General features: G+C 40.9%; 1 protein-coding gene across 2 annotated transcripts in view; it reads right to left on the bottom strand.

Moving 5' to 3' along the window:
• Positions 1-19,849, bottom strand: part of LOC145459153 (uncharacterized) — a 97,716-nt gene that overhangs the window by 56,344 nt on the left and 21,523 nt on the right. For both annotated transcript variants that reach the window (XM_080337780.1, XM_080337781.1), the window contains exons 7-27: positions 14,982-15,144; positions 13,558-13,611; positions 13,448-13,501; positions 11,234-11,290; positions 8,168-8,221; positions 7,920-7,964; positions 7,660-7,713; positions 7,303-7,347; positions 6,644-6,697; positions 6,462-6,560; positions 4,875-4,919; positions 4,705-4,758; positions 4,574-4,618; positions 3,013-3,066; positions 2,901-2,954; positions 2,780-2,833; positions 2,014-2,067; positions 1,447-1,500; positions 1,350-1,394; positions 1,232-1,285; positions 1,124-1,168 (exon numbers count right to left, since the gene is read on the bottom strand). In XM_080337780.1, the coding sequence (XP_080193906.1) occupies positions 1,124-1,168; positions 1,232-1,285; positions 1,350-1,394; positions 1,447-1,500; positions 2,014-2,067; positions 2,780-2,833; positions 2,901-2,954; positions 3,013-3,066; positions 4,574-4,618; positions 4,705-4,758; positions 4,875-4,919; positions 6,462-6,560; positions 6,644-6,697; positions 7,303-7,347; positions 7,660-7,713; positions 7,920-7,964; positions 8,168-8,221; positions 11,234-11,290; positions 13,448-13,501; positions 13,558-13,611; positions 14,982-15,144 (1,237 nt within the window). The remainder of the gene's footprint in view (positions 1-1,123; positions 1,169-1,231; positions 1,286-1,349; positions 1,395-1,446; positions 1,501-2,013; positions 2,068-2,779; positions 2,834-2,900; positions 2,955-3,012; positions 3,067-4,573; positions 4,619-4,704; positions 4,759-4,874; positions 4,920-6,461; positions 6,561-6,643; positions 6,698-7,302; positions 7,348-7,659; positions 7,714-7,919; positions 7,965-8,167; positions 8,222-11,233; positions 11,291-13,447; positions 13,502-13,557; positions 13,612-14,981; positions 15,145-19,849) is intronic.

Below are 19,849 nucleotides of genomic sequence, written 5' to 3'. Positions count from 1 at the left end.
GTTTTGGGTAAGTTTGCATCACTTCATGGGAGGAATTGTCACGAGAATCCAGTAAAATAGCCACCGTATCACTGTGTCTGAGCATATTTTCGAGGATCGTACCCAATTATAGTGGCGTTGGTCGCGACGATAGAGATTACAATTTCGAATGAAGCCACCTTCGATCAACTGCTATACATCTGATTGAATAGGATATTAATATTGAAATGAGCCCGGATATTTTCGGCTGTCACTCGTCAGGAGTAATCGTCAGCAACTAGTAGAGAATTGCTGGGTGGTGCAACGTGACACGATTGCAGGATTGCTGATAGACAATCAATGTTCTTTCCAATTCTCTTCTAGTTGCTGACGATCCCCTGACGACTGCCAGCCGAAAATATTCGGGTTCATTTCAATATGAATACTTTTAAAATATGAAAATATGTAACATACATCCAATGCCAAGACAGCTAATGCTAGACAGCTAATATTTTTAATGTCATATGCAAATATTCTCATAGCATACGCCCGACTAGTAGTAGAGATCATAATTTCGAATGAAGCCATCTTCGATTAACTGCTATATATATGATTGAATGGTATATTCATATTGAAGTGAACCCGGATATTTCCGGCTGATATACTCGTCAGCATATAGTAGAGAATATTGGAAAGAACATTGTATTACTCATGAGTCATGACGAGTGTCAGTCGAATATATTTCGATTCATATGAATATACTATTAAAGTTTATAGTGAAGTTCGGTACCTCCAAGAAGCTATGTTATATATATATGTGTGACTCCTCGACCATATCTTCCTTTTGAAACTGCAGTTTTCAACCTATCCTTCCACTTCTCCACTTCCAGATGAACCAGTTTTGGAAAAGTTTCGAAAATAGCTACTTCTACTTGTAATTGTGCATAAATTTAAGGCGTTACTTCTACATCTACTTGAGTGACCACTGCTGACCACTTATACCATATCTGAATAATAATATAGGAATAGGAATATAATAATTCCCATGATAGATGGGTGTTCGCTCAGACAACTGACGCTACAGGAATATCTGTTATAAGTCTCAGTTTAAATTTCGGATACTGTACTCGTAGAAGACTGTAAATTACCAATAGAATACACATACCCTTCTTCCAGATTTCCCGGGCAATCCTCTATCACCTTCCTGGCCCTGTCAAGACACAATATGCTGTCACCGCTCAAACAGCGACGAAAAGTTTTCACTCCAACCTACCCGGTCACCGGCTTCACCAACAAGGCCCGCTTCCCCTTGCTTTCCTTTTTTGCCCTTCAAGTAATAAAATGTTTTAAACCACTGACATAGCACTGACTGCACGAGCGCCTGGACTTACTCGTGGGCCTTGGAATCCGGGCAGTCCGGGATCACCTCCGTCGCCCTGAAATTAGACTTGTAAGAATCACGGACATTCGGGTTATTGGACCATTTACCCTTTCACCTTTGGTACCGGGATATCCTGCATCTCCCAACTCACCCGGGAGTCCCTAGAGGTAAAATGATTATATAACCAGAGCTGGTCAAAGTAGGCAGAGGTGCTACTCATGTAGAAGTAGAAGTAAAACCTATATTTATACTAAATTATTAGTGGCATTTTCCAAGCTTCGTTACTGACCACCTCTTTGTATGACATATACTCCTAGATGTAAATGATCTTGTATCGCAGGCGTATTATGGAACTACGCTACACAAACACCCGACAGCCTACAAGCGATATTTCGCAGACTTTGTGACGTCCATTGTCCATCTTCGGTATGAATCGGCGACTCATGTATGGGTCAGAGAATTCCGCCATGCTGGACATTTACGCGACTTGAAATATTATTTTGGATGATATATTCACGATATTGATAGATAATATGATAAATTATAACTTTGTGCGCTGCACACAGAATTCTTACGGGACTTGACTATCGACATCGAGCTCAAACTGCCCGTCAAACCTGGCCATGGTATATCCAGTTGCGTACTAAGATGAAGCGTAAACAGATTTGACTCACCGAGATACCCGCAGGACCTTGTTTGCCTGGAAGACCTTCGTGTCCGTTGGAGCCCTAAGGGGAAAAGACTCAATTATTATTGGGAGTAGGAATCGCATAAATCACAGTAGCCTGTCTGACCATGACATCTCCACAGCCATGTGTTTTAACAATGGTTCGTGAACCACTTGGAGTTACAAATCCCCGAAGCAGGAGGTACAAGATGTATTAGTCTTGCACCCGTGTATTGGGTAATCCCGGGCGTTATGGGATACGGAAAGAGTGTGTTGTGAGTGACTGGTGCGCTTAGATGGCAGTGATGATATGACCCGTATCACAAGTTGTGTTGAAACTCCTATACGGAGGCACAAAACCAGAGTTTAGTGGGGGCCTGCCAATAGACAGGGTTACGAACAATTTTAACGAAATCTCAAGGGGTGCGGACGCTAATAAGTTCAAGAAACAGTTCTCTACACTAAAGTAAGACTGTATATTTGTTAGCTTTGTTCATACTGTAGGCCCAATGCCATGGTTGTAACTGAGAACAGCCCCGAGTCACATATGGACACTGGACAGTTGCGTGCTTTTATTCGGTTTTCGTATATCGCCTCCGGATACACTGGAAGCATATCGTGCTAAGCCTACACGATTTCGAGTTGCATCTACTAAAATGAGTTTAATATTGTTACTAAAATCCTGGGACTTTCCAATGGCAGTTGTCCGGGGAGTACCGATTGGAAATCACTGGACGAGAGCCAGCGAAACCCCCTACAAAATAATAGCTTACTTTAATACCAGGCATTCCGCTCGGCCCACGAAGTCCGGGATCACCAACAGTGCCCTGCCGAAAACGTAATATTCAATATCAACAGCATGAAATTCCTACAATCGTAGAATACACAACTAACGTTCAGTCCTCGCCTGCCCGGCCTGCCAGCAGCACCTCGTCTACCAATACTCCCCTGTTACAAAGATATATCAATGCATCGTGAATATAAATCTACAAACACGTATACATACTCGGATTCCCTTTTCTCCTGGTAACCCCTTGATTCCTCGTATTCCGTAGTCGCCCTGATCATCAACAAAAAGGTTGACAATTGATTCGTATTTCATGCTAGGGAGTAGCGGCATCGAAAAACGCGTCATTGATGTTAACAGGTATAGGCTATTCCATGCTGCCGTAAAACTCATTTTCAGGTAATCTTTGCTATGTAGACCGGAGCATGGGGAAATCAGAACTGGCCAGTATCAAAGTATTTGTAATTTCCATGAGTACTCATGTATGTTTTTGCTACTTGTACCAATTACTCGACTGGCTGTTTTAGATCAGTGGTTCTCAGCCGCAGGTACGTGGTAAGTTTGCTGTCGGCTCGCCAAATTTAGAATTTCATACCTCAGTTTTAGAAATGCGAGAAGTTGCGCACTTTTACATTAATCAGAGAAATGGAAAATAAATTTCATATTGATTTAGAAATTCGGAAGGTATTTTTCTGCATCGTGTCGTTAAATAGAATTCATGGTCAACTTTGGACTTGATAACCGTCGCGATGCTGCAGGTACTGTACGAAACGTGTCGAAAATAGTCAAATTTCGACAGCACACTCTAGCGGTAGTAGGTAGTATAAGCGTAACAGCCAAAAGCAAAGTCTCGTTACTTTCAAAAGAAACTGAATAATCAAAATATAGTTAGGGTAAATATAACGGGACTTCCACTTGCAGAAACGTCAATTGAACCACAAAGCCTATAAATATCTAATACAAATGAAGTGTCCCAATTTGGTTATTTGACTAGTTGGTTAATGTCAATCTCTGAAGGTTCACTGGTCCGCAACGTTTGTTTCGAGGTTTTACCGGTCCGCGAGCTCAAAATGGTTGATAACCACTGTTTTATACTAGTTCCACTTCTATTTTACTGTTTTCATCCAAAACTAGTCCTTTCCAAGCTTCAGATTTTGATACGTTCAAATTAGAATCTGCGTGTTTTGTTTTAGTCACTTTCATGGTTGAATATAGGTAACTCAATATATTTTCCAAACTTACACCTATTTTATAGTCAATAGTCCATATGCGAGAGTTGATACGATGCACCATGCAAATTCGACAGTTCCAACCTCCTAATTTCCACAGTCAATATTATGCGACTTTTTGAAACTACTTATTGCACGAGTACTTTCCAGAGCTTTACTTACACTTCAACTTGAAGTAGTTTTGATGATGTGTCTTATTAATCGCTAATTCTAATTGCAATTGAGTAGAACTTGACAGTGTTCCTTCTACGTGGTGTGTACCAAGGATGTTCAGAAAACTGACGCAACGAAGCGACCATTGATTTGCATTTTGACAGAAAATAGACTTGAGTTCATATTCTACATCTGGACATGGACAATGAGCAAGTATAGGACAATGAACAGGATTCGAGTAAAGATGGCCAGTAGCGAAGTACTAACCCTTTTACAATTTGTCAATTCTCAGTTTAAAGTAGTCAAAGAATTGATTTCCATTATTCGTGAGAAGGAATCATTTTCAAAGATAGTTCCTTCGCAGAGTAACATAGAGAATCTTTAAAAAAAATACTCACCTTATCGCCAGTAATTCCAGAATATCCCTTCATGCCGACATATCCCTGTAAACGGTATAAGGTTTTGTCACATGCAACACGGATTTCTAAGAGTGCAACTGCATAACCAGAACAATAACCAGAACAATCACCTTATAACCGCGGGCACCGACTCGTCCTAGAGCACCGGGTATTCCCCTTTGTCCCTTGTAAAAGACATTCGAAATTGGAATAGTCTAATATATTAAGCAATTCGAAACATCACAGCAGGTCGAAATTGATCGGGTTAACACCGCATAATTGCCTAACTTGATCAACATACCTGAGATCCGATGATGCCATCTCTACCAGGACTGCCGGGTGGCCCCTGCGAAAATGCATCATACTTCGAAATATGAGACTAAATGCCCTTCGTATCACCAACAAAATCATGGCATGTAAATGCTAAACGAATACAAACCCTGTGTCCTTAACTCGTTTCCGAGTTAGGTGAAGTTATAGTTACTAATCAAGACATAGTTACTCATGAGTTCAAGGATCGTCTAGGAGTGATGTCGAATACAATACGTTTGAATACTATAGGGCTAGTTACAGTGATTCGAGTACGAATAGTAAGAGACTGTTTTCCTATACTGAAATAATACGACCCTTGGCAGTAAGACTTAAATTATTATCAAAAATGATTTTAGTTCTGATGCGTTCTTCCCGCCGTGGAAGCATCATGAAGGTCGGTGAACATATGGGCATGCCACGCATATGGGCATGTGACACGTCAGCATGTGGGTTCACATTAGGGTTATGGTCATATTTAGGGTCACGATTGGGTTTAGGGTTGCGGTAGTGGATAATTTAGCTTTAATGGTTAATTTGAAGGCTATAAAGTAACATGCTCAATTGCGAGTTTCTCATGGGTTACATGGTACATTGTCGCATGCCCAACTGTCGTTTTCCCACTTGTGGGGAATGCTAGGGTTTCTGGTGGGGAACAAACGCAAAATAAATAGATAAGTATACAAAATTTACGCGTGTACGGAGTCATAACACCAGAATTATGGCTACCAGTAGTTCAAGGCCCTGGTCTGTATGCGTCAATAATTTTATGGCGTGTTGTTCGCAAAAACTCATTTCGAATTGTGGCAATATTGTGGTCACAGACACGTTTAGCACATGAAGCATGACGTGCAATAAAGCTTTCGTAGAATTTCCCGGGTTATCGGTACAAAAACAGTTTTATGGTGCAGAAAATGGCGATTGTTTATGTCTACTGCAAGACGTCCCGGGAATATTGGGAGTACTCAAATAAGCAAATAGATTGTCCGTGACATCTGGCATATCACTCTAGTGAACTTGAAATTTGATAAAACGTAATGCCTAATGTTGAATGACAATATGACCATAGTTAACTCGACCTCAGAAACACGTTTGTTCAGAAACATGAGCACTGTCACTATCAATCCCGGGGCGTCATAACTTGCATCATTAAAAAGTTCATACTAAACAAAATCCAATTTTATTGGAGGGAGCATTTTTAAGGGCTTGGCAGCGGGATTTTAGGTTGTCGGCAATGAGGACTCGGAATAAATCTGAAGTGGGGAAGGAAGACAATAAGGTTGGTAACCGCTGATCTAGATGATTGAGTTCTATAGCCGCTCTTAAGGTTTTGCTCATATCCCAGTATCAATATGTTACGTAAAGTCGTTTGCTTTATTACTAAAACAAAAATATTTCCCTTTCCCTTGTGAATGCTGGGATAATGTCTCTGTGAGTACACTCCCGCTAAGGTCACGACTGCCGTTCATTACTGACGACATAGACAGTGAGCAGATCAATCCTAACATCGTCCAGTAATGCGACGGTAAAACGATTGATGTCGTGTGCTGAATCACAGCGCGTCGACGGGGAATCTCACCGGAGTACCATCAGACCCTGGCAGCCCGTAGCCGCCGACGTCGCCGGGAGAACCAGCTCTACCCTTTAACCCGCGCGCGCCACGCAGTCCGTTTCCGCCCTGAAAGGAAACGACAAGAGTAGTTTTAATTTGTGTGCTATACAGTATAGTACATTGCGCTGTTTGAAAACTGGAAAACTAACCCGTTGTCCTGGAAATCCAGGTGGTCCCTGCAAACCGTTCAAGCCTCGAAACCCCTGGCGAAAGAGAATGAATATGACAACCAGAGGTTCACATTGGAAGTATCACTAGCACTTCTAATCGAAGTGGTTACGTTTTCAGACTACTCTCCGCCCAGTTTAGTAGCAAAACTACTTACTTTTACACTTTGGATTTTGTGAAGTAAAAGGTATTTTGGGATGTATCACCTTCACAAGTGGAATTGCGAAAACCGCACAGCGTTAAACCGCCTCTGATTCACGGTAACAGAATATGAACCCTGAAATTTCGTAAGTAGCCTCCTTCCATGTTCTGCTAAAAGTTATCTACTGTCTGAAACTACGAACTCGAGTACGAATCAGACCTTCATTTTATAAATCCACTTGAAATAGTTTTGCCATGTCTTAGAAATCGCTACTTCTACTACATTTAAGTATACATTCACGGCGTTACATCTGCCTCTACTTGAATACCAACGCCGACTACCTTGAGAACATTTTATGAGTACGCAGGGAAAGCAAAATTGTCCCTGCTGCTGTGATGGAGACGCAATCGTACGTGGGTTTTGGGTTTAGAATTGGTGTTAACGATCCCCATAGCTACATTTTACAACAAGATATCAGATGAATACAAACAAACTTGCCTTTTGTCCGGGAGGTCCAGCTATTCCACGTGGTCCTGGGGGTCCCTGAGATTGCAATATCCTCAAATTCAGTCACATAGGTTCACCGGTCTAATTCGCACCAACATTAAATTGAATGTCGAAAGTACCGAAATTTATTCGGGCAATTTCAGTGTTTAAATGCCTTTAAAAAATATGAGTTTGGCATGACCTTAAAACTTCATCCGCAGTGTACCAGTGTCAAGAAGACATCGTTACGCGCTGTTTCAAAACATGTCAAATTCGTTATGAAAAATCGACTTTCATACCCGCTGCACTCGGAATTAACTTTTTTTATCACGGACCGTCAATCCTCACATAAAATATCATATACTGCACCTGCCTTCCAGGATATCCAATTGGTCCTTCCTTGCCCGCTTGACCTGCAATGCCCTGCAAAAAGGCCCATTGATAGATAAAAATCCGTGAGAGGCGTTCAAGTAAAATAGGCGATTTCCAAGCACTAAGTAAATTCAGAAAAATAGAGTTTTGAGACTTCACGAGCCATGGTAGGTTTGAAAATTAGCTCTGGCAACTTTTCAATCGACCACGAGCCCGTGCCACTAGTAAATCCGACGGAGAATAAGCAGTATACTCACTTTAAAGCCGGGTAATCCGGGCGGACCAACATAGCCATCTTCTCCCTTGGAATAGGATTGAAATCAAATCATTTTAAGTTACTGTGATCGGGCATAAAATTGTTACAATACACCTGTCAGTTCGGATTGGGCCACATGCGTTCTGTTATGTATAGCATGACGGGTGTTGATGATCGCCAAAACGCTGCATTGCACGCTAACGAGGAAATTTTAATCCCACTGATCAGTATGCATACGCTACATCTTACCGACATTCCAGGAATTCCGGTCTCTCCGCTGATCCCGGGCATACCTTTATGACCCTGAAATGAGTTATATTTGATGGGTAACTTTCAGGGAATACAATGCTGTATTAGCAAAGCCGCCGGTTACTTTGGTCAATGCCAATACCTTGCTTATAGTGTGTGGTTCAACACCTCCGGTATCACTAACGCTTGATTATATTTTAACCCGCCCCGGTTGATAGTTGATAGGCCTAATTTTGCGGTGGGTTACACCTGCAACATTTTTCGCAGATTTTAAAGCACTCTGGCTGCGCAAGCAAGATTTGGTTAACACTTCTACTACCACTTCGCTTGATTACATTCAACTCGTAGGGGGTTCATATTTGATAGGGATATTTTGCGGTCGACCATATACCTGCAATATTTTTGAGGCACCCTGGCTGCAAGCGGGAATGTAGGATAAAAAAAGAGGTTATTCCGCTAAAATGACCGCCCGTTGCTTGATTTTATTGCGGCCGGACACGATGATTCGAGTGGAGTGGTCAGAGACGATGTTTTCGAGTACTGACATTATACGACGATAATAAAGTTAGCTGATCCGGGAGAATGCCAATCATGTGATTAAAAACTGCTAATCGGGACGCATTTTAGGCGGAAATAATAAAGTTAGCTGATCCAGAAGAATGCTAATCGTGTGATTAAATACTGCTAATCGCGACTCGTAAAGCTGCAAAATGTTACGTGCGATGGTTATAGTCGAGGTGTCCCGAGTTTTCAATCAAGTGGCGTTATCTGTTGCATCATAATGCGAAAACGCGCTAGAGGCTGCTAGTTGTCAATTTATTGAAGGAAACAGCAGCCTGCTGATAACGATACTGCCACTGGAATAGCTAGAACAGGGGTTCTCAGCCCTTTCATGGCGGTGGCCCATTTTCCGGTTTGAAAATGTGCTGTGGCCCACCTCTAATCTTCAAGTCATAACCCTGTTCAATTCGTGGTAATCGATGCCGCCGATATTACTGTTTCTCTAAAATATGCGCATTTTTCTCTTTATTTACTGATGAAATTAAAATATAAATATGTCAGGGCATGAAATCGCGCGAAGCGCGACGAAAATTTTCATGTTGAATGCATAGCTTCCAACAAACGACCAACGAAATAATCTTGGGCCCCTTCTAGCTCCCCCGATTGGGGGTTTGGGTGCAGCAGTTACGGCTCTGGTAGATCATATGCTAAAACTTCTGAGTATTTTATGATCGTCCGCTGCCCCCTTCGCTTTGCAAAACACAATGATCGAATTCCCGCATACACTGTGTGATTAGGATTTTAGTTCCACTATTGAGAGGAATGTTATAATTATTCTGGTCCAGCTTCAAACAATTCATTGGTGAATGGGGTACTAAAAGGGAGTGGAGAAAGATTTTCTTATTATGCATGCTTTACATTGTATGTCACGTACTGAACCAACTGAAGTTGCGATGTCAGAATATTCAATCCAGTGATACTATCAATTCATGTGACTCTTACATTATGTACATTGATTTGCAGGCATGACATTTTGAACAGACTCCAAATATTAATGCGCTCCGCTTAATCCTAAATCCATTACTATTCGTTGCGGCGGTGCAGTATACCTTCACCAGAAGTTGCAATTTGCAATTATGGCCATTTTTAACTTACTATAATACGACATCTTTACATCAATTACACTTCATTCCGAGTTTATCGCACATCCCATTCAACGGCATACGACATTATGACCCAGCCGGAATACTTGGTTATTTGAGTATTACCATCTGGGTATTATATACGCAAAATTAGTTGCTGTTAGCCGTAGGTTGCCATAGCCAGCGGAGAAGCCGCCGTTTCTGCCTCCCATTTTCGACTTGAAATGCTGACTCGATACGTACCACTACATCTCATCAGAGTCGGATGAAAAGCTTTATGTAGCCTACGTATAATCAACTAATATGAATTTATTTTTAGCGATTAACAAAACAAATATTACTAAACTTACATTATTTCTAAAATTTTCCAAATAGCTCTGGGCCCACCTCAAATGCTCTTGTGGCCCACCAGTGGGCCATGACCCACCCTTTGATAACCCCTGAGCCAGAATTATCATCTTCGCGAAATTAAAATCGTGTCTTATTCGTACGGTACAGCTAAGAAACGGATTATAGAATATTGATATCGCTCTGCAATGGAGGTGCATAATTCGTTGACTGTTTCGTGCAGCCATTACCTAGGAGACAGACAATCGGCACGGCCATTTTCGGAAATATTTGCACGTATAGGAATGATGCACAGTGTACGCAGTTTTTATAGATAACTAGTTATAGTTTGTGTCAGATTACCACTAACTTTATGCGCCGTGATCAATCGGTTTCTTTAATCTTGAGTTGATAAATCCTGACGAGCGCGATAATCGACTTCATTGCTAATCCAACTTTATTATCTCCGCCCTTGAAGTTGTAATATTACCGATAATTATAGTTTCGATGCAACTCTCATCCTGGAAGCCTTGTAAGTTGTAAGTGTAACCTCGATTGGTCGTATCACAGCATTCAGAGCATGTGAGTATGCAGCTACGAACGTTCCTTGTTCGTTGTAATGACTTTTTTGTGAGGACATGATCAACCCGCAACATTGCCACAAAGAGCAGTAACATTGGTTTGATCGAAAAATACCAAGTCATCTATTATGTGGTGTAGAACTGACGCATATTTTCGCTGTGGTCCATAAATGGTGCAATATTTGAACTTTGCAAATTGCCCATGCTCTTATGGACTACTCAAATCGAAGAGAAGCCGATTAGTCGATTCGTGATTGAATCAATCCAGTAGTTGATTTTGCCCAGCTCCAGTTATTAGAATCTACATTACAGCATCGAGCGCGAATGACTAAGCGATCTCCAAGAGGATGTGTCCCGTAAATGCGTAAAAACGGTTTGATCGCAAGTGACCCTCTTGCTAGTAGAAATTGACAGAGACGAGTGATCTCTCCTAACATAAACAAAAAAGAAGCATTCTGATCATCGGCTTTGTACATTGGATTCATACAGCGCGGAAATGTGATTTGCATTCATACCTTAATCCCTTTGAGGCCGGGGAATCCAAATTGAAGTCCACTATTCCCTGGAGGGCCCTGAAAAGAATGTTAAATATTGTGATTCCTTTAATCAGCCTAAGCTAGACCAAGTGGGATTGAAAGATTACAACAAATCGTTTCGACTTCTAACTATCGCTTGATTTCATGCCAATTTCGTGATGTTTTGAAGCAACGAAAATCACGAAATCATGAGTAAACTGAATTGATAACTATCAGACCGCAATATAGACTTAGACAAGCCGAATGAAACGAAAAAAGTAATTGGATTAAGAGGGACTTGACAATAACAATAACCAAACGATGACTCGTGAGAGATGTAGTCGGTTTGCAAAAGAACACTGGACACCAAGTCAATAACTATAAATTGTTTATGCTGCTTATTCTTAGTGGCGGTCCGCGAGGCCCAGTTACACTAGGGTTACGATACATCCTCCTTTTTAGGAAATCGAAAATGTCCTCCTTTTGGGGAATTCGTCCAGCTTTATAACTTTGATAGCCATGCCATTGTACAGGTACAGCTAAAAACGCCATAAATGACTCGAAATCTGTAATGTGGATGTTCGACAAGGTCTGCCGGGAGTAGCACCAGAAAAATTAACTCTTTTTAGTTGACACAAGATGATTTCCAGCTAAAGTTTTGTAGTACGGTAATGTAACTTTCGATGATTTGTTAAAAAGTATCCTCCTTGGTAACCCTAACGCCCACTTGACCTCGCATAACAAAATTAATTGATGCCAATCCACGTTTATAGTGATATTGACTTTAAATAACTTATCATAACTGTAAAAACGTTTTTTAGTTCAAAGTTTAGATAATTTCAATTGAAGAGCTTATTGGAGATACAGAACTTCAATATACAATTGTATAGTATATTCATATTGAAGTAAACTATAATATATTGGGCTGACACTCGTCAGGAATAATCGTCAGCAATCGCTGCTGTTATTTAACAAACTTTATCAGCCCTTGCCACGGAAGTAACCACGCGCTTTATGTAATTTGAGCCTTCCTAGTGTAAATTGCTGTATTGCGATGTAATACATCCAATTGATTAATAATTACGCCATCCAATCAATTTGCTATCGGGCATTGTAGTTAGTCTGGAGTGAGCGATGATGATATCCGTGACATGGGTGAACTAAAGGTCAAACGTCTGGCCGCACTACGTTTCGCCTGATTCACGACGCGTCGATTTACAGTTCGTGTTTATTCTTTGAATTTCGGACTTGTTGTAAATACACAGTGTGCGGTGAACACTGTGCACTGTTTGATGCGTTCTACAGGCCTAATTATACTTTACTCTAAGGTTCACGATTAACTAAGAAATGGATGCGTAAGTGTCAAACAATCTGGCAAGCCAGCAATCGGCCGTCTACGAGATCACCTTGAAAAAATATTCCTGTCATTGCCTCGCTATCAAGGATCATTGTTCGTCGAATATATAGCATACAAACTGTCGGAAACATAAATGCGCGAATTAATCGCGTAGGACGGTATTACGCCTAATTACGATATATAAAAATATTAGGGATAGATTCAATTGTTAAAGTCGTACAGGGTCAATCAGTTGTTTTGAGTAACGCATGGGGCATATTCTAACCACACGACATCCTACGTTCGGAATGGGGCCGAACAAGTCGGATTTGAACTGGACTTTCAACGTATCGGTTACAATGAATTATGATGGATTTACGCGACCCTCGCAAATAATACGAAAATACTGTTGGCGTTTTGATTGAATGAAAGGTATCGCCTTGAAAGTGATTACTTAAAAAGTTGCTAAATTTCGATGGCAGATTAACATTGTTGCATGCAGTGTAGGATTATCGTTTTCATGACTTACTAGAGACACTGCGATAGTTTGTTTGTTTGATGTTCAAGGTGTTTCGACTACATTGGTCATTTTACATCACGCCGATATTCTTTATTTAGATTCCGTATTTACCGACTTGTAGCTTGGCCCACTTCTAGGCTTTTTATAAGACACCGCCTACGCGGATCACTTGGCGAGAAGGAGCCTAGATAAAACTCCAACACTTAGGTATGAATTCTGGAGTCGACCTCTGTCGGACTCGAACCCACAGCCACACCCATTGGTGTTGCAGCTGTGGATTATACCACTGCGCTATCTCGCCACCCCCACACTGCGATAGCATTACAAATCTATGAAGTATGACCCTGTGATACTTTACCTTCGGTCCTCTTGAACCAGGTATGCCCGGCATGCCATACGGTCCATAGATTCCCTAAGACATAGAATGATCTTCACGTGTTCAAAGTAATAAAGTTGAGGTTTTCTTACCGTAAAGCCATTTAGTCCTGGGATACCTGGCTTTCCAATATAGCCGGGTTGTCCCTGAAAATAGGCGTAATATCACATTTGAAAGATAGTCTCGGTTATTTCATTATGATGTATGTTACCTAATATATATCATAGGAGTCGCTGTTTCACTAGCAAGTCGATAGTGTGTACTGTGTTGGGTAGGTGCAGTGCAACAGATGGGAGGAATCGATATAATCGGCGTGACCAATGACCATGTACGTCAATTTGGATAAATGCTTCTCCAGCTTATGAGGGTATTTAAAACAGTGGTTCCCAACGTGGACGATTTTGAGAAACAGAGGGGTGAAAAGAACAAAGGGGCGAAAATGTTGGAAAGTTCTGTCAGATATATTCAATCACCCGGCATCCGTATACCGGCACAGATACACCTGAAACGGGTTATTACGGCATTGCCGTTGACTGAAATAAGGTCGACTCGCCACAAACTATCCTCTTTTTTCAGTCAATTTACCAGCGATCGGAGTTAGCTATACAAATTCTCCGTTTATATGCCCTTCTTTGATCCGAAAATATGGGGGACGATAAATATATGTCGAGCTTGATAAGTGGGCGATGAATCGAGAAAGTTTAGAAACTAATGATGTAGAATGAAGGACTGATGTTTGTACCCTTGCATTAATGATATGATATTCGATGTAAATATGAACGGCACTATTACTAAGTCATTTTGGTCCGCTACCAAACTTCGCCTGAGAATCGGTTTGATTTTATACACCTTTCTTTACATCGCCAACTAAGGTTATTTATTAAATGAGACTACATTCGAAACTTCTACAACAACAGTCTAGTTCTTCGGAATTTTTTCAATAAGACAGTATATACTAATGACAGGATGTACATCGTTACACAGATAGCATCAACCACATAAAATTATAAATATTTTTGGAGCTATTACCCATTCCGTGTTAGGTACGGAGTAGTAGTCTTCATAGATTACCATAGGTACGCATTACGAAAAAAGTGGTTTGGGCTTCATCGTCTCAAATTACTTCGAACGGGTGATGGCGTACTTATCGAACTACTGACTTGTAAACGAAGCAGTAATTGTATTCGAGTAGAATATTACGGTGATCATGATACTTCTGAATGGGAAACACCATAGCTTTTTGATTGCCCACCTCCTGGTACGCGGACAGACAGTGCTGAGAGATGTAAAACGAACGGTACCGTCGCCCAGGTTTGTGGGATTACGAAAAAAAAATCATACAGGCCGGCCAGATTGTCTGTAGGGGGTGTGTTTGAACCATATGATTGTACAACATCGAAAGGAGCTCGGGTATTTGGTATGTTACTTATAATATTGAGTGCTTCACTCAACACGTTAGATAGCAGTCTCGTAAAGCCGCGGCGAAAACAAGTTCTTTTCTTCGTATAAAACCTACCGCGTGTCCTTGATCCCCTTTCGGGCCTTTTATAGCGCACAAGTGGAGCTGTGGATCAGATTGGTTGCCGCATACAAAGTAACTTTGAGACCAGGCTGGTATGAAGTACTCGTATTCTCCGATCATCACAGACAACGATAGCGAGGACCTTTCATCACGCGGCCTGGATAAGAAAATAAGGTAGTAGAAAGAGGTGGACGTATTGGTTGATTACGACGATACAGGATATGGCACGCATTGAATAATTGCTTGGAAAGACCCTACAATATCATAAATGTGATAGACATATCAATAGTCCCTTAAACAATTACAAATGCTGTATACGACATAATAGAGTGACATTTTTTCATAGGTTTAGTTGATGAATGTACCTGAATATATTCGCTGGTGCATATCAAGTAACATTTCGCGCGGCGGTGATATGCGATAGCACTCAAATAATAATTATAATGGCTATACGGGGCCTGCGACAATCAATGATATAGGCCCGATCAGTATCTTTCTTTTTTACCAGGGACGAATAAAATACGGTATGATGCAACTGCGTGTGGCCGCATAGTCATCTTACGACCGACTCGTACATCGCAACATCATGTGTGTCGTTTACGTGACAATATAATCGCGATGTCCATTTACAGTTGAAACATGCGCCGCTCGGCAGCCGAAGAAGTTGTCCGTCCCTGTTCTAAATAACGTTGACCTAGTTTCTAGTTTTGCGAATTTAGCTATTGTATTTTTGTATAATTTTCTGCAGCGCGTTTGTTCTACTACCGAAGAATCGCGACTAGCGATAAGCGTGCAAGTCACAATCCACACAGGCATTCGCATGGTCACAACGGAGTGTTGGATACTAATAATGATATATGATATGGTCAAATACTATGGCCAAATCCTTCTCAATTACAAGTACAAATAGCGATTTTCAAGATATGATAAACTTCTTAACGTAAAACTAAAAGTTGAGAGGTCCCAGTATTACTCGAGTACGTAATTTCAATAGTTACATTTGAATAAGGCGTTGCATAAACATAGTAGTTAATCGGAGGTGTTTTGCAATTCAAAGACGCATAGTCGCGGCAAACACAAAATAAATATTGACAATGCAAATGCTGGGTTTACTTTACGAAAAATATTGGGTAAAGATAATACAGTGTTCATATTTCGTTCGGTTGTCACGACGTGTTTAACAGTGATTCAGACCTATCCAAAAACTACTTTATACTTAACAAAAGATAAGTAGTTTCGCTGCAAAAGCCGAGAAGTAGAAGTGGGAGCAGTCTAAAAGCATATACTGTTGGGTAAAAATGATACGTTCGGTTTTGCAAACCACCTCAGATCGCAGTACTGTCAAAATTGGTTAGTCTACCTTTTTTTATTCAATTTTCAATAGATGTAGTGTGGCGACGTTTCACTCATTCTATATTTGGAACAACCGAAGATGGACAGTGAAAGCACGTTTCGATAATTCATAAAATCGTGAACACAACTCAAAAATATATTTCACTTTCTACTCATTTAAACTTTTTACCTATATCAGATATTGAATCCATAGCATTCATATACGATGTAGCGTATATAATATATGTGTAATTGTGTATATACGACAATATTTCTAAACGGTCAGCGTAATCTTCCCAGGCTCATGAATTGTCACAACAATGACAGTTTCCACAAATCCCATGGAGCCTTCCGAGTAAAAACACCTCACAAAAGTGCATGTCAAACAGGTGCCATGCACCTGCTTCTATGATACCGCCATATACTATCAGGTAAGAGGGATACAACAGGCAATTGTGCTATTCTCACGGAACGGTGGAATACAAAACCGAGCGCTACTATCAGGAAAGAGGGATACAACAGTGAATTGTGCTATTCTCACGGAACGGTGGAATACAAAACATAGCGCGCAAATTACACTGACCGACATGACATTAAACGGTGGCGACGCAAATCCTCGGTTAACGCCTTCAGCATATAACAGCAAGGTGACTAAGAAGACACCGCCCCTATATGATGAGCGTCGACAATTCGCGTATCTGATACCACCGAGGTCGCAAGAGCGTCGTCTTTCAATTGTGGTTTACTCAGCATGCTGCAATCGAGACTGCCAAACAGTGGGTTATCCCGCTGGCACTGTGAACAAAGCAGCCGTTCATTGAAACGTGAAATGTGATTCTATATTGTCGTCTTTAAATAGTATATTCATATTGATATGAATATACTATTTAATTGTATATTGAAGTTCTGTACCTCCAAGAAGCTCTTCAATTGTCGTCTTTCTGAATATATCTATCGATCATACCAAACCCATGTATACGTCTCCTACTAATCGGGCGTATGCTATAGGAATATTTGCATATGGCATTCAAAATATTAGCTGTCTAGCATTAGGCGTATGTTACACATTTTAATATTTTAAAAGTGTTCATATTGAAATGAGTTCGAATATTTTCGGCTGACAATGGTCAGGGGTAATCGTCAGTAACTAGTACAGATTTGGAAAGAACATTGATTGTATGTCAACAATCAACGATTGCCCCTGACGAGTGTCAGCCGAAAACATTCCGTTTCATTTCAACATGAATATACCCTTCAGTTGTATATTGAGGTTCTGTACCTCCAAGAAGCTCTTCTGATTTTCAAATTCATCATCGCTGATTTCGAACACAACACAAAAGTCACTATTAAATAAGGTCACACGAAACACGCGTGGTTTCAACGAAGGCATTATACGCGAAAAGTGCTTTCTACATTTTCAGCGACAGTCGCTTACATAAAGTTAAAGACGAATTATACAAAAACTGCAGTCCGGGGTTTGATGTGGAGCGGTGCTCCGTAATATACTAGTGACCTTGAAATCAGTTTGTCGTTTAAATTAATCGAAAAGTAAGACTAGGTAAAATGTTTTGTTCCATCGGTATCACAAGGTGATGGAGCATATCAGTTGCATTTCAATCCAACAAGCGCAGTTACGAACTGCGTCTGGTCTAGAAATGCAAGGCGGTTGCAACGTGCCCCAGGCGTAAACATTTCGTCGTACACATGCGACGAGTATCTGGCTATATTTCTTTGCAGTTTCGAAGTACGAACCTAAACTTACGAACCCTTTCAAGCTTTCATATTTCCCGCCTGTGAAGGTTCAAGGTGTGAACCACTGAAGGCGCGATCCGGTAGTCTAGAGATACTGTAACCGTGTTGGGACGATTACGTAGTTATTGTAATGGATTACGACACTTTCGTGGTAAACGATAGATATTATTTCGGAAACCCAATAGCAAGTAACATCAGTTTCGCCAGTTGCGAATATTCATACCCAACGGTATGTAGTGAGATATTGTTCACAAGCCTTTCCAGAAGAACTGTGTTACGGAATACAGAATATTTGTATCGTCCGATACAGTTTCGATGTTAGGCTCAAGAATATTATGACAAGTCTATGAGAATAAATCGATAACGCGCCACTGTATTCGCCATATTCCAATTCTCGTAAACGAGATATGTACCAATTACGGGTGGCTCCCAGATAGTCACGTAGCAAGCACCGACCGCAAAACAAACAAAGACAACGGCAACAAAATCCAGACACTGAGCGTGGAGGTAAACTCAAATCATGCGAGCAAGGAAATCGAAATAATCCCGTTTGACGAACAATTACGATAGTTTAGCAGTTAATTTTAGGATCTCATAACGTTGCAATGGACGGATTATTTGCCCTTGATCGTGGGGCGTGAAGGATCTAACTAAATGATACGCTACCCTTCGTAGTTGACATGATCGTATTACTAGCTCCAATACATATAATCCCCAGGGCCGTGAGCGCCAACGTGTTTGAGCTCGTACGCCATAATAAACGGAAGTTTGTAAGACATTCCCAATGCGCCGTTTTCGCTGGATTGCTGATCCGAAGGTTAAACAACCACCTTAGCTTCTTCTATTGTCGGATCAAAGAGTCTTACCCAGATCTCGCAAGCAAGGAAGTACAGAAGTTTCTATGCTGTGCCGAGATAGCGTAGTGGTATAATCCACTGCTGCAACACCAATGGGTTACGGGTTCGAGTCCGATCGAGGTCGACTCCAGAATTTCTACCTACGTGTTGGAGGTTTATCTAGGCTCTTCTTCGCCACGTTATCCGCGTAAGCGGTGTCTTATAAAAAGGGTGCAAGTGGGCCGTGCTACAAGTCGGTAAACACGGAATCAAAATAAAGAATATCAGCCTGGTGTAAAATGACCAATGTAATCGAAACACCATGAATATCAAACAAAAAAACATCCTTGTATGCATCGTTCTGATTCAGCGGGTTCGCAACGGGACCCATCTCACGAAATTTTATGAGATTAGCAAGCATTGGCATTACTGATTGATTATGTTTACTATCAACGACTTACTTTTGCGTAACCGAGCCGGGTGAAAAATATAACATTTGTGATGGATTCAGCTGACATAAAATTGAATCCGACCATTGGTTATATGATCCCAAGGTTATGAAGACTAAACACACAGCCAATGCTTTGCTCGCGTCTGTATCTAATATGGAAGTAAGAGTAACACATTTTGTAGTGATATAAGCTGGTGATACTAGCGGCTTTTGCGTTACACTATACACGAGGCGTTTGCACCAGTGAATGGAGAATAATGGGGCGATTTGAAGCGGTTTTTCGATTAGCGAAAATGCTCATCGGAATTTTGTATAATACGTTGATTTTGGACAATGCCTGCACTCTGCAGTTTAATCACGGTCGATCCAGCCATTATAAAATAATCAGTAAAGGAACTTTTCAGGTAGTCGAATCTGAATCGTGTAATTTAATTGTAATTATTCGAGTCCAATGGTGGGAGACGATTTTCATGAGCCTGAAATTATACATA

Source organism: Botryllus schlosseri, chromosome 16 (assembly GCF_051294905.1).
Source record: "Botryllus schlosseri isolate E-star chromosome 16, Bs_hap1, whole genome shotgun sequence".
In the NCBI taxonomy this organism is placed as follows: Eukaryota; Metazoa; Chordata; class Ascidiacea; order Stolidobranchia; family Styelidae; genus Botryllus; species Botryllus schlosseri.
Note: the sequence above shows the minus strand (reverse complement) of the source record. Positions and strands in the feature narration are given on the sequence as shown.